The 14,588-nt window shown below is 45.6% G+C and overlaps 1 protein-coding gene across 1 annotated transcript; it reads left to right on the forward strand.

Annotated features, from left to right (window-relative positions):
• The first annotated feature begins 2,871 nt into the window (after window positions 1-2,871).
• Window positions 2,872-11,765, forward strand: DCSTAMP (dendrocyte expressed seven transmembrane protein). Its single transcript, XM_059392937.1, has 3 exons — window positions 2,872-3,900; window positions 8,762-9,070; window positions 10,014-11,765. The coding sequence occupies exons 1-3, from the start codon at window positions 2,872-2,874 to the stop codon at window positions 10,086-10,088; spliced, it is 1,413 nt and encodes a 470-aa protein (XP_059248920.1). The 3' UTR covers window positions 10,089-11,765.
• Window positions 11,766-14,588: the final 2,823 nt, after the last annotated feature.

The following is a 14,588-nucleotide window of genomic DNA, read 5'->3' on the forward strand; positions in this document are numbered from 1 at the left end:
TATTAATTTTTTAGGATGCAAGCAAAATGGTGCCTCATAAAGGATATTAGTGGGGAAAAACAGCTGGGATTTCTGATTTACTTTAAAGAAAAATCTGCTGATCGGAGACACAGCTTTCTAGGGCCAACTATCCTGATGCGGGGTGAGAGCGGGGGGAAATGATCAGATAGCAATGAGTTTGTGATCTATAGGTCAGCTCTTAAGCGGTCACTGGCAGAAAATGTAACATGTTTCCAGCAGAGACCACCGAGCTGAGTTCCGGTCACATACCCCGGAGTCAGGGAATCTGGGCCATGGTGCCAGATTCTGCCCCAGGAGGCTGCCCCAGGAGGCAGGGAGACCAGATCTGAGTTCCACTGTACCACCAACTGTCTGTAGGACTGCTGACAGATTTCAGCGAGCCCCTGAAGCCTCAGTTTCTGTGTGAAAGGCAAAGGGTCCTTCGGATGGAGGGAGATGCTTTCTGGAAAGTGAGCAGAAGAGGCAGTGAGTCCCTTTTAGTGGAGCATCTAGTCGAATAATGGTTTGGGGTCAAATCCAAAGCTGTGACCAAAAAAGCAAAGAGGGCCACGCCCAAGAAGGGAGGCAGCACTTGGGACCCACTCTGATGCAAGGTATCCTGCCCATGGCGCACCCGCTCCGCTGATGGCTGCTGTCCCCCTGTCCCAGCCGCGGGACAGCTCGACTCAGGGTGGCAGTGCTGGGGAAAGCTCAGGAGCACAGAAGTCCTTTGGAGATTTCCAGGGATCAGAGTGGAGCAGAATGGGGTCACTGCACAGGAGCACTGCCAACCTCTAAACCAATCCCAGATGCCAAAAGGAGGCAAGCGTGCAGGAGAAAAGAATTAGGTCCTTCTGCTGGTGCCCGTTCTAGTGGTTACTCCAGTTCCCCTCTAGATAGAGTGAGAACATCCTCTTAGGCTGAATTCTGAATCGCTGATAATGCCGGTCCCACATGGTCATTAATGACCCTTCCTCAACAGTTACTTTCTCTCCAGATCTCTTTTCCGTATGGAGCATCTCCCTTCATGAGACAGGAACTGCAAACCCTCTGTATTATTGCAGGAGAAACTTCCACAGGTTTGTTCCTCACCTGCCTGTTTCCGCATCTCCTTTTTGCCCTTCATTCACCTCGTTCATCCCGAACACAGAAAGACTTGCTTCCCCACCTCGAGCTGCTCAGTGCCTGCCTACGAGCCAATGCCCGGAGAGGTCTGCCACCCTGGGTGTAATCCACGGACTCAAACCGTGTCCGGCTACTCCAGAAATCCAGCTCCTGATGGAAATCTGATATGAGGAAGGGTGTATGTGACCGTGTTTAAAATCCGATTCATGTCTTTATTTAAATCCCATGAATATGTTATAATGTTCATTAGATATTTTCCTGCTAATCAGGAGAGAAACGTCCCGAATTGATTTTGTGTGGTTCCCAATGAACCCAAGACTCTGAGGGCATCACAGAACTAAATATGTGTGGCTGACTGGGTGGCAGCAGCCCCATAGCACCTATGTTTGAATGATGCCACATCTGGGAAAAGAGAAATGATGATTAACTCAGTGACAAAATATTCTAATTTTCCTTGCGAGATCCTTGGGGCAGAACTTCCCTCAGAGGGTAGGGGTGGGTGGGAAGGGGGTGGGTGAGCCAGCGTCACACAGCAGAGACACGCTGGCCCCAGTCCTGGGCCACGTTTAAATTTGGATGCCCTCGGCATGCTTTCTGGTCTGCAAAATTAGAGCACAAGAAAAGAGATGACTATCAAAAAGTGATCTTACGGAACTCCATGCATGGAAATTTCAGCCTGTCCATCAGCTGAAGTTTTGCTGGAATTATGAAGATCCGTGATACAGTATTGCTGCTTGTATCAGTTAACAATCACGGCTTAATAAAGCACATGGAATTCAATGGCTTAGAAGTTGGTCAGGAGGGCCTCCTTCAGCTGTCTGGCACTCGGCTGGCTCTTGGTTGATGGAACTGACTGACCCTGTAGTCTTTGTCCTCCAGCAGCCCAACCTGGTATGATAGGCTGAATAATGTACCCCCCCACCCCCACCCCAAGATGCCCATGTCCTGACACCCAAAACCCATGACTATGTTAGTCTGCACAATGATAGAGGCTCTACATTCAGGATTAAATTAAGGTGGTTGAGATGGGGAGATGCTCCTGGATTATCGGGGTGAGCCCAATATGATCATAGCAGTCCAGGATCAGAGTCCTAGAAGAGATAAGGATGGAAGCAGAGGTCCAAGAGAAAGAAAAACATGCAGCATTGCTGGCTTTGAGATGGAGGAAGAGTCCATGAGCTTCCAGAAGCTGCAAAAAGTGACGAAATGGATTCTCCCCTAGAACCTCCAGAAGGAACATAGCTCTCTGGACCCATTTTAGACCTGATCTCCAGAACTATAAGAGAATCAGTAGGTGTTTCTATCAGCCTCTAGGCCTGTGGCTGTTTGCTACAGTAGCAGTGGGAGACTAACACACGGGGATATGATAAGAAGTTAGGAGGAGGGTTCCGAGAGAGAAGCAAGGGTGAATCACAGACTCAGGATTGGCACTCTGCCACTTCTGCCCCATTCTACGTACCAAAGATCTCACAAAGCCATTCTGAAGTCAAGGGCTGGAGAACTAGACTCACCTCTTGATGGATTAGTCTCTTTCTCTCGCCTCTTGATGGGAGAAGCCGTAAAGTCCCATTGGAAGGGGTGCAGAGCCACAGACAGGTAAAGAGTTATGACCTCCAGTCTACCACCATGTGCTTTACACAGTTATGGCCTCCAGTCTACCACCATGTGCTTTACACAGTGACAGGAAACATTCAAAAGCAACGTCTGACCCTGGTGTTCTTTTTTATTTCCAGGGACGCAGGCAGCATGGGTGTCTGGAACTCAGGCGCTGCTGTCTTCCTAAGTCTTTGGGGGATGTACGTGTCTCCCAGAAGCCCTGGCTGGACGGCCTTTATCCAACACTGCGGAGTCTGCTGTTTTGTGGCTTTCATTTCAGTGGGGCTTCTCTCTGTGGCCTCCTCCTGGCTTCTGTCCTCACTCACAGTCTTCAGCACCTCCTGGGTGATCACCGGCGCTCTGCTCTGCTGCTCCAAGCACGCGCGATGTTTCATTCTTCTCTTCTTCCTCTCTTGTGGCCTGCGGGAAGGCAAGAGCGCCTTGATGGCCGCTGGCACGGGGATAGTAATCTTTGGACACGTGGAAAATATTTTTCACAACTTCAAAGGTCTCCTGGATGGTATGACTTGCAACCTAAGGGCAAAGAGCTTTTCCATACATTTTCCACTTTTGCAAAGATATATTGAAGCAATTCGGTGGATGTATGGCCTTGCCACTCACCTGAATCTATTTGATGACCTTATTTCTTGGAACCAGACTCTAGCGGTCTCTCTCTTCAGTCCCACTCAAGCCCTGGAGGCACAGTTAAATGACACCAAAGGCCAAGCCCTGGGCGTCTTGTACCAGATGGTGACGGCGACGGAGGCATTGTCCTTGCTGGGTCGGCAGCTGCTTGCCCTTACAGGGCTTCTCCTGGTGCTTTTTGGCACCGGCCTCTTCATGAAGCGATTTTTGGACCCCAGCGGTTGGAAGTTTGAAAACATCTTCATCACCAAACAATTTGTTCATTTCGATGAAAGAGAGAGGCATCTACAGAGGCCCGGCGTCCTCCCGCTGAATAAGGAGGAAAGGAAGAAATACGTCACCATCCCGTCTTTCTGGTTGTCTCCGAAAGAAAGGAGAAACCTGGGGCTGTTTTTCCTCCCCATACTCATCCACCTCTACATCTGGGTGCTGTTCGCAGCCATCGATTATCTGCTGTATCGGCTCATTCTCTCAGTGAGCGACCGTTTCCGAAGCTTGCCCAGGCTTGAGGTTCACTTGAAACAGCACAGAGAGGTAGGCGCAGGCTGGCGGCGTGTCCTGGCCATTTGCTGGGGTGTCTTAAGAAGGACCGTGACCTTCCCAGAGCAGGGCAGTATCTTCCTCACCTTTGGATCCCCATGACGGCACAGTGCCTGGCATGTTGGTGTTACTGACGCCCAATAATTGTTGGTGAAATTGATTCAACGTCATACTGTTCCAGTATGATATCAGTCTGAGCATCTCAGGTCAGGTCACTGTGTTAGTTTCCCGGGGCCGCTGTAACAAACGGACACAAAATGGGTGGTTCGAAACAACCAAAATGGATTCTCTTATAGTTCTGGGAGTAAGAAGTCCAAAATCAGTATCACTGGGCTGAAATCAAGTGTTGGCAACGCCACACTCACTTGTGACTCTGGGGGAGAATCCACGAGAGGCTGCTCTCAACTTCTGGTGGTTTGTTGCTTTCCATGGCTGGTGGGTTAGCTCTCCACCTTCATTTCTGTCTTTGCTTCATCTCCTCCTCCGTGTATATAAAATCTCTGCTTCTCTCTTAAAGGATTACATTAGAGCTCACTAGGCTAATCAGGGTAAATTCTCCAGCTCAAGATCCTTGACTTGGTCACTTCTGCCAAGTCCCTTTTTTCCAAATAAAGTAACATTTATAGATTTAGGGCCTTAGAATCTTATATCATGGGGGGGGGGTGCATTTTTTGCTTTCTATAGTCAGCAAACCCTGAAATGTAGGAATTATGGAACATGAAGTTGGTTCTCAAGCGAGAGTACCTGGCATGAACCAAGGGTCCTTCTTCCTCTCTCTGTCAGACCTGTGCAAGTAGACTTTGAGCACCTTTTGTGAATGAGAGCTTCCCTTCTTTGAGTCTTGAGCCCTTCTACAACACAAGAGGCCTCCCAAAGCGTGCAGATAGCATTTAAGGATGTGTCACAGAGGATGGTCACTGAAAAAAAAAGGGCTCCTAGGTAACCAAATGTTACTGCTGGTGCTAGAAGGCGGTAATAGCCTCTAGAACAATGAAAACAACTCCCTTGTTTTTTTTTTTTTAGGTCAGTGGTTCTCGACCTTAAGTATGTTTTAAGTATTTCCTGGGATGGATGCAGAGTCTCAGGCTTTAACTTACAGAGAATCTGTTTTCAAAAAGAGAATAACTTTAATAAGCACTGCATATGACTTCAAAGTAGGTGGTCCATAACTTTGAGACACTTTGGCTCAGACACCCAAAAGCAGGGGCTTTCTAAACCCGTGTATATCTCCTGTGGCTGCATGGTGTCATTATTGTGGATCTGAGCAAGCAGATGAACACCCCCAAAATCAGATTTCAGTGGATCCGGTTGAGGCTGGGGTGGGGGATTTTTAAAAACTCTCGGAGTAATTGGGCTATATGGCCAAGATTGAGAACCACTGTTCTAAACTCCACCCAAAAGAATGGAGCCAGAGGTCACTGGGTGGATGGATGATAATCTTGATCAGTGAAGACAGTGTTTCCCTAAACCGGTGCCCCTTGAGTCTCAGAGAATCTGCCTTTCTCTCCTTTGTTCTCGCTCCTCTTAGCAGCTGTGTCCCCAGCCAAGAAGACCATGGTTTTCGCGCATCCCAATTTTCTCTTTTCCCTGGGGAAGTGTGTGATTATGTGGGCATTTCAGAGGATGTGGATATCGTCGGATATTGCCTTGATTTCTTTTAAACGCAGAGGCTGTGAAGCTGAGCTAGGTGGGATGTGTGCGTGCGCGTGCCTGGGTGTGTGCATGGTGTGTGAGTGGGTATGGGAGTGTTGCGCGTGCTGGGGCGGAGTGCGCTAGCCTGGGATGGTGAAAACCCCGACAGCTGTCTCCACATGTCTGATTTTCCCTTGCTTGCTTTTGTCAGCTACGGTAGGGGAACTCCTTAGAAGGAAATGGCAGAAAACGTGTCTGCAAGCCTTCCTTGGAAGCCCCGTTTTCCATGGCTCTCTCTATCTCTGGGCTTGGGGTCCTCCTGTAGCGTCCACACTCTCCCTCCCTGCTTCTTCTGGCTCCGCCCCTTCTAGTTCTGGGCTGTTTCTCAGAGTTGATGACCCCCAGCACTCTACTGCCCCTAAAGAATTCAGTGAATTCCCGGATCCCTGTTGCTCGCAGATATCTGGAGCAGGGGCATAGGGGATCGGGGTTTCAAGTGAAATCCAAACTAGATTTCCAGACATGCTTGATGTGGGAGGGAGGGGCTGGCAGGTTAAAGGGCCTCTTCCCACCCCTCCCCCAATGCATTCTCCTTTGTCTTTCTTCCTTGCTGGGTTCTTCCTCTCCTCTCTTCCCTGTTTCTTTCTCTCACATTTATTTCTCCCACAGACAATACCCTTGCCTGCTTTGTGAATTCTCACCATTTTAGACAGAAGGAGAGAAAAGCAAGTTCTGCCTTTCAAAAAAAAAAAAAAAAAAAAAAAACGCCCAGAAGCTTTCCAATGACAATGTCCTGACAAACACATTTTTGCGCATCACTGGGGAGCGGGGATGCAAAGATGTCTAAGCTTTCCGCTGCTACCCTGGCGGACTCCCATCCTGGTGGGGGAGGCCGCCACGCGATCTCACACAGAGACAGCAGCGGGGCAGTGGGCGCTGGGGCAGACGTGCCTAAGAGACTGCGTGCCATGGGGGCTCCTCTCAGACTCTCTCCTGCCGTGCCTAGCCTCCTGGGACCCGCCATGGGGCTGCCCTTATCCCAGGATGCTCTTGGAGGCTCCTGGTTCCTCCGTTGTGGCAGGATCGCAAAGGAGACGTCCAGCAGGGGAGAGAACCATCCCCTCAAGGTTTTGCCAGGATTCCTTTCCCACCCTCATAGGATTTTACATAAATATTTTCAGTAAAGAAGAAAGAAGGGAAATGACCCAAAGTGAGCTAGTTGGATGGGTGGACATGGAAAGAGAAAATAGCCAGTGCTGTTACTTATCAAGCCCCTACTTGTGCACAGAATTTGTCTGCATCGACTTCTCGGGACAGTCTGATACCAGAGCAGGTCCTCGGTCCATACTCAGCACTGTCTGGGCAAATTGTTTACTTAAGAGAGGTAAACACATTTTAAAACATCAGGGTACCATGGAGTATATTGCTCAGCATTTTGAGAGAATTCATTTCTCTTCCACATTACCCTCCACCAACCCCATACGAAAATGTTGACTCAATCTTTATGAAGCCCTGACTCCCAATTGCGCAATCCCCAGTTGGACTCCTAGACTAAGTAACTCCTTCCCAGACCGGACACCCGCTGCTTTCTTATTGCAGGATTTCTCATCACTGACTCAGTCGATGTGCTCGTTTCTTCAATAGTATTAAAAAGAGTGTAGGCCTTCGCTCTGGGGACTGAAATCTCTCTATTTAATTGTAGGTGAACTGTCTTTTTAATAAGAGAAAAGGAGAGGCAGCACCAATGCTTTTCATTGCTTAGGCACAGCGCTGGGGAAATTACAGAAGCTACCTGACGTTTGTAGAGAGATCCCACATCTTTTTTCCCTTTTAAAAATTTTTATTTTTTCTGGAAGTTTCCAGATTTGAAGTGTCCAGACTGTTCACAGGAACTGGGCTAGATCAGAATGCACTCCGTTCTCTTGGTGTGGTTGCGTTCTTTTGGAGAAGTCATTTCCTTCTCCCTGGCCCCAGGGCTCTGGGGTGCAGCGGTGATAATAACTTACTAAGCACTCCTGTCTGTAAGGTTAATGCTCCATCCCAAGGTGCTTCATTTACACTGGGAGTCGTTTATTCATGGGCAGGATCTGGTCCATTAATTCCTGTTTTACCAAATTAGAAAACAAATCCACCGAGAGATGAAATGACTTTCTCAGGTCAGGAGAAACAAAGTCCTGAATCAGCACACACTTCTCTTGCTGGTGGTTTGGCTGCGTGGTTCAATGTCATCTTTGCCCTCTGTGTTGGTCTGCTGAGGGCAACTGGTTTGCACTCTTGCCTTCAAGCAGAAAGGAATACATTCTACCTGAACATCCAGGAAAAATGAGAAAATATCCTGTTTGAGACCTCTCCAGATAAGATTTAAAGCCACTTTCAGGAAATGCTGTTTTTAGTATGCTTACACTAAGAATAATTCTCCACCCCCCAAAGTCTAGAAGGTTGATTTAGAACATAATTTAATGCTTCTACATCTTTGTGACGTTGTGGTCTGCCGTCAAGGTATTGGTCAAGATGGAGGATACGACTGGTCTGTGTTCCAAAAATCTCCTCCAGGGGAGCTAAAACCATCTTTCTCAGTCCCACATGTCCTACAGGGTAGGTGTTCTGTAAAACCGGGTTACGTGGTCAAATTTGTCAGGAGAACCACTGGCTGATGTTAAATGGGTTTCTTTGTCTTCTTCCCAGAGACTTCAGTAGTCTCAGGGGCGTCCTGACTCTGCAAAGAAAGGACAGAGTACACAAACTCATCTGATACCCTTCTCTCAAGGAAATCTCTATTTCCACAAACCCACTTTGGAAAAAGCCTGTGATAGTTTCAAATAAGGCTCAGCCCTTCTCTTTACTCTGATCCTAGCCCTCGGGGGGAGCTACCATGGCTGTCCAGCCAGAGCTCCCTCACGTTGTAAGATAAACACTGTCCATCGCAAGGCAGGATTGAGAAAGACCAGGACTAAGGGCAACCATGGCATGAATCTTTTTTTTTTTTTAAGATTTTATTTATTTATCTGACAGATGGAGATCACAAGTAGGCAGAGAGGCAGGCAGAGAGAGAGAGGGGGAAGCAGGCTCCCTGTTGAGCAGAGAGCCTGATGCGGGGGTCAGTCCCAGGACCCTGAGATCATGACCTGAGCCAAAGGCAGAGGCTTAACCCGCTAAACTACCCAGGGACTACCCCCACCATCCCCATGGCATGAATCTTAAGGATTTTCTTCTTTCCTTCTAGGAGCAAGGAACTCAAGACATCATCTATGATTGTTCCTTTCATATATCTCTGTTCGAAACCACCTGCATCCCTGAACCAAAGCTCCTTCTGTCTAAGACCTGGATTCCTCTCAGCATCATTCTTGTGATTCTAGTGGTACTGGGCTTGCTGTCTTCCATCTTGACGCAACTCAAAATCCTGGTGTTGGCCTCCTTCTACCCCAGCGTGCAGGCCGCCCGCATCCGTTATCTGCATGGGAAGCTACTGAAGAAAAGATCAAAGCAGGCAGTGGGAGGAGGAAGCAGTCAACAGCGTCCCTACTTCACTAAGGCAAGGCCAAGATGGGGGCATGACCTGTCGTGAAGGAGATTTTGAGTTTGAAGGGCAAGTGGGTTTTCAAAGCCCTCTTCCGCTTCACATTAGGGCTCACATTCCCAGTAACAGATGGGACATTGCGGGGTGGGGGAGGGAGGAAGTTACCAGATGTGCGTGTCTAAGGCTCTTAGCTTCTTGATGATGTCCAGGTGATTCTACAAGCTATTTTTCAAAACACTGATTTTAAGTGGGCACATGCAGTCATGAGGTAGAGAGACTGGTGGGAAGACCCTCTGCGGTGATTATTAATGGACAAATCTCAATTCAAGTTATTTATCACGCCAGGGATAACATAACAGCATAACAGAGGGAACTAGTAAACTGCCAAGAATGTGTTCATTCTCCAGCATTAAAATATATGCTTGTGTATATAGGGGATGATGATGATTTTATGTATATGACACTCATGCATATTATGAATATGGTAACCTCATGACTTCCTACAGATAAAATGAATGCTGGTCAAAGATTCCATTTAACTAATTAATTAATGAGAGAACAGAAAGAAATTCTGACCAACTCAAAGAACAATTCAAAGCACACGTATGTAAGCCATCAGGAGCACCAAAATGAATGAGCTTACTAGATGCAAAACTGGCTTCTTCCCCAAGGTGGGTGGGAGGATTGATTAATTGCACTCCACGGGGAGAAAGTCATTTTCACGTCCATGGACGAGAATCATTTGCACTGTTGTTCTCGGCTCCCGACAACTTACAGAGTTGGAAAATAGCTCATAAGCCATGAAAGACTAAGATAACCCACAAGGATCAGTTTCTGCTCATTCTGAAGTGTTTTTCTGCATTTTTCCTGACGCCAGCTGTCGCACAATGAAAAGTTTATGTCAGAGGCACTTGAAATGACTCTAATGCTCGTTCATCCATCTTTTTTGTTTCTTCAGATTCACTTCTGGTTTCCAGTCCTGAAAATGATTAGGAAGAAACGAACAGACCTAGCAGTTGAAGGCAATCCGTGAGAGACTCCGAGGAGCTCCACGGCCATATGGCTGTGTCCGTTCTCCTGGGCTCTGCCCCCGAATGTCCCCATGCCCCATGCCCCACAGCAGAGAACTGCACTCCGTGCACTTGCTGGGGTTTGTGCCAAAGCCAAGCCACTTTTCTTCATAAGGTCAAAGGGCTACCAGGTAAATGGCGTTGTCATCTGTCTTCCAAACAAAGCACAGGATCCGGACTGTGTCATAGTGTAGTAGAGAAGTCTCAGCATAGAGTAATATTCAAGGGGAAAAAAAAGAACAAAAATTAGGAAAAAATCAAAATCACTACGGCAGGCTTATAAGCAAATGTCAAGGAGAATATACACGTTTAATGCCAGGAAAATATCTTTAAACTCTTCTGTCCTTTCTCTGCCCTTTGAAATACCATTCACAGCAATTCCCTACCCCCAGCACTGTCTGCTCTCCCCCTGTCCTTATTCAAACAACAAAAACTTTTTCTGAAACCCTTATCTAGCAGCTCCTAATTTCTCTTCACCACCACCTCTGGTCAAGCCTCTTCTTTCCTGGAGCACTTCTATCCAACCCTCTTATCAGATATTTAGAACAATAAATATCCAAACCACAGGAAGTGTTTGTTAAAAGGACCTTCTTGGGTCGCTTTCTACGATGCTCAGTAGAGACAACACAGTATAGGGGCCTAATTTCCCCTAAACTCCAAATACCCAAGAGGAAGAAAAACCTCCCCAAATATTGATTCCATTATCTCCAAAGTCCCTGAGTGAGACAGAAATAAAGCATCATTAAAATTTTCTAATATTTTAACTATTCATTTTGAAAACTTTTCAGACTTACCCAAGAGCTGTAAAATAGTACCGAGTTCCATTTACTCTTCATCTGTCATCCCCAAGAACCATAGCATAATTATCGAAACCCGAGAAAACAACCCTGAAAAGATGTCTCATGTACAGAGTTTATTGAATTTATGCCAGTTGTCCCACTAATACCCCCTTTCTGGTTCCTGAGTCAGACCAGGCTCCCACGACATGTTTAGTTTCAGTCTCCTCCAACCAGGGACAGTTCTTCAGCCTTTCTTTTTCTTTTATGACTTTGATGCTTTTGAAAAGTACTGGCTAGTCATTTTGTAAAATGTCCTTTGACTCGGGTTTGCCTGATGTTTCCTGGTGTAATTCCCCCAGATAACGTACTTTTGGCTAGAATACTACAGAAGCCAAGATGATGTGGTCATCTTGGTGTCCCCTTGGGCCAGGGGGCATGGGGTGTGAACATGTCTCATTACTGGTAGGGTTAGCTTCCATCGTTTAGTTCAGATGGGGACTGCCAGGGTTTTCCATGGTAAAGTAACTGTTTCTTGCTTTATAATTACTAAGTGTATTGTGGGGAAATATTTAGGTGACGCAAACATCCCATTTCTCATCGCCAATTGTTAGCATCTGTCCATGCAGAATCTCATGCGTGGCCAAAGAGTGATTTTCTAGTTACATAATATCATCTGCATTTCTTCATTGGAATGCTACACTCTCCCCAGAAGGAAATATGGTTCCAAAGACCAAACTTTGTTTCAGGCACCAGAGCAGACGTTTCTTACATTAAAGATCTCCTTTAGGTTCCACAAGGATTCTGTGAAGTAGGTATCTTCTCCATCCGACAGAGGGGCGCCCTGACCCAGCTGGCTGGGGGTGGGGCTTGGCACCTGCTATTTAAAGCTCCCAGGTGATTTTATTTATTTATTTATTTTAAAAATATTTTATTTATTTATTTGACAGTCAGAAATCACAAGTAGGCAGAGAGGCAAGCAGAAAGAGGAAGGGAAGCAGGCTCCCTGCTGAGCAGAGAGCCCGATGCAGGGCTCGATCCCAGAACCCTGGGATCATGACCTGAGCCAAAGGCAGAGGCTTTAACCCACTGACCCACCACACCCCTCCCAGATGATTTTAATGGGCAGCCAGGATCGAGAACCACCAGTCCAGAAAAGTTTCATAGAATTGAAGGTCTTTCAACTCAGGTATTCAACGGTGAACTCTTCCTAACAGAAGGAGCCTCCATTAAAAATGTCTGATTCAGTATTTCCCAAAGTGTGTTCCTCAGACCACACCAGTCTCCCAGCTGTTCATAAAAAGAGTTACAGAGTTAGTAAATGCAAACCATCTGCCTTCTAACTTGGAAGATTCATAAAGCATGTCAGCACAGTTCAAGAACTTGAGAAACCCTGTAACAAAGAAATCTCTTTAAATCTTATTTCACCCCCAAATTCTTCAACCCTGGAATAATTTTACCTGCAAGGTCGATGAGCATCGCATAGGGCCACTTCTGCAGTCTGTACTCAGGCAAATGCTGGTGGAATTTGCATGACTTCCAACCAAAGAAGGATTTGAGAAGATGAAGATGGGTTTGTAGTATTGGTTTATTTAAATCAAAGCAGTCCCATGATTTCATACGTCATTGTGTTTCCTAAATAAACAAATGCATATATTAATACATGGATCCAACATGTGAATGTCTGTATTCGTTTTGCCTTTACTCCTCCTATGGAGAAGGGATCTGTTCCATATTAATAAAGGCAAAGCATGAACTGCCAAATTTTTAGAAGGAATTGGATGCTTTTGTGTTTCTAAATTCTGTTAATTAACTAACTTACTTATCTACCTAAGAGCATCGCCAACGGCTAGAATAAACTCTTGGGACAGGCCACATAGAAGATACTGACCATACCCAGAGAGTTCACCTTGGTCTCTGCCTTTGGGATGCTTTCAGTCTAGTAAGGAAGACAGACACGTGCTTGGACCATAAATAACAATATACACTAGGTTTTGGAAAGTGTCAAGAGCACAGGGAAGGGGGTGCCTCTAGGACACTGTGGCTGTGTTCTCTGTCCTGGTCTATTATGAATGCCTAGTTTACCCCTGTTCTCTATGAGAAGGGCATTGGAGAAATTAGTCAAGGGTCTTAATTCCCTTGAAACCAAAATTACTTTTCTGAAGTAGCATAATCTCTATTGTTTCTAATGCACTGTGACTTTGAACAGTTCACAAGTCTCCTGGAGAGTGTCCTGCTGTCCCTGTTAGGCATGTCTGTCCTCACTTTCAAGTGCTTGTCCCTATCGGAAGGACAGGCTGGCAAGGAGGGGATGGCACAAAATGCAATTTGATCCTTTGAAAACAAGATTTAGACTTGCTCATTAGGGCCAGTCTAACTGGGATATAAAATGCTTATTTAATTACAGCTTATCCACTTTAAATTGAAATGAACGGATAGTTAAATTTCTTGAGACATCTATTGTGAAACATGCTCTGTTGATCTTGTGGCAGTGGAAAGATACCGCTCAAAGTAATTTAATATGCTTCCTTTTTCACCTCTAATTTTAATGGCTTATAAAAGATATTGCATTATTGCAGTCGAAGTCACTATTTCTCATCTCATGAATCCCCACTTGGCACCATATTCGTTCCGGTCTTTCAAGTATCAGTCTGACGTCCATGTCAGTTTCGCACCTGTTGTCAGTTGTGTCTCTCCAACGGTGAGATACACTAGTTTTAAAAAACTTCACAGTAACAGATCTAATTTGTTGTTCGACTTGGCATGTGAAACATCGTTATTCTTCTTTCAATTTGATATCTGCCACTTTCTTTTTTTTTTATAAAATTTTTTAAAAGATTTTATTTATTTGACATACAGAGATCACAAGTAAGGAGAGAGAGAGAGAGAGAGGAGGAACCAGGCTCCCTGCTGAGCAGAGAGCCCGATGCGGGGCTTGATCCCAGGATCCTGGGATAATGACCTGAACTGGAGGCAGAGGCTTAACCCACTGAGCCACCCAGGCACCCCCAATCTGCTGCTTTCTTGATGAGGACTTTATCAATCCTAATTATAATATGGGATATATTGAAGTCGCCACACACCATGTATTTTTGTCTTAATTCACCTAAGAGAAATAAACATATCTCATTCTATGAAAGTAAGAACTAATTTTCTCATCCAAAGTCATTCATAGTGAAAAGACCGTTGAGGTCAATTATTTTAATTAACTTATACTATGGAAGAAAAAGGAACTGGTTAAAAAAAAGTGAATATGGGCTGAATGTAGTTATATATATATAAAATGTTGCCAGGGGCAATGTTGCTAAAGTTATATATATTTAAAAGTCTATTTTATTAGGCTAATGTAACCCCACAACAGCCAGGATTAAAGGTTTCAATTAATGGATGGCTGAGACCAACAAACTTTCAGGGTTCAAAGTTTTCTTTGGTTTTAATCTTTCATGGTTGTAGTGACATTTTTTAAAGCAGGAAAGGAAAGATGGATAACAGAGTACAGGGGATACGAGCTTTTTATCATATCTAAATCCTGGGTGTCTATGAACTTCCCTTGTATAACCAGAAAACAGAAGATATCAGAGTTGGATTTGTCCTTTGAGGAATTTCATGCAAATGCAAAGGAAAAGTGAAAAAGGCAATGACAGAAAGGAAAGTATAACCAGCCAGCTCACTACAACGAGGACAGAA

Source organism: Mustela nigripes, chromosome 3 (assembly GCF_022355385.1).
Source record: "Mustela nigripes isolate SB6536 chromosome 3, MUSNIG.SB6536, whole genome shotgun sequence".
Lineage (NCBI taxonomy): Eukaryota > Metazoa > Chordata > Mammalia > Carnivora > Mustelidae > Mustela > Mustela nigripes.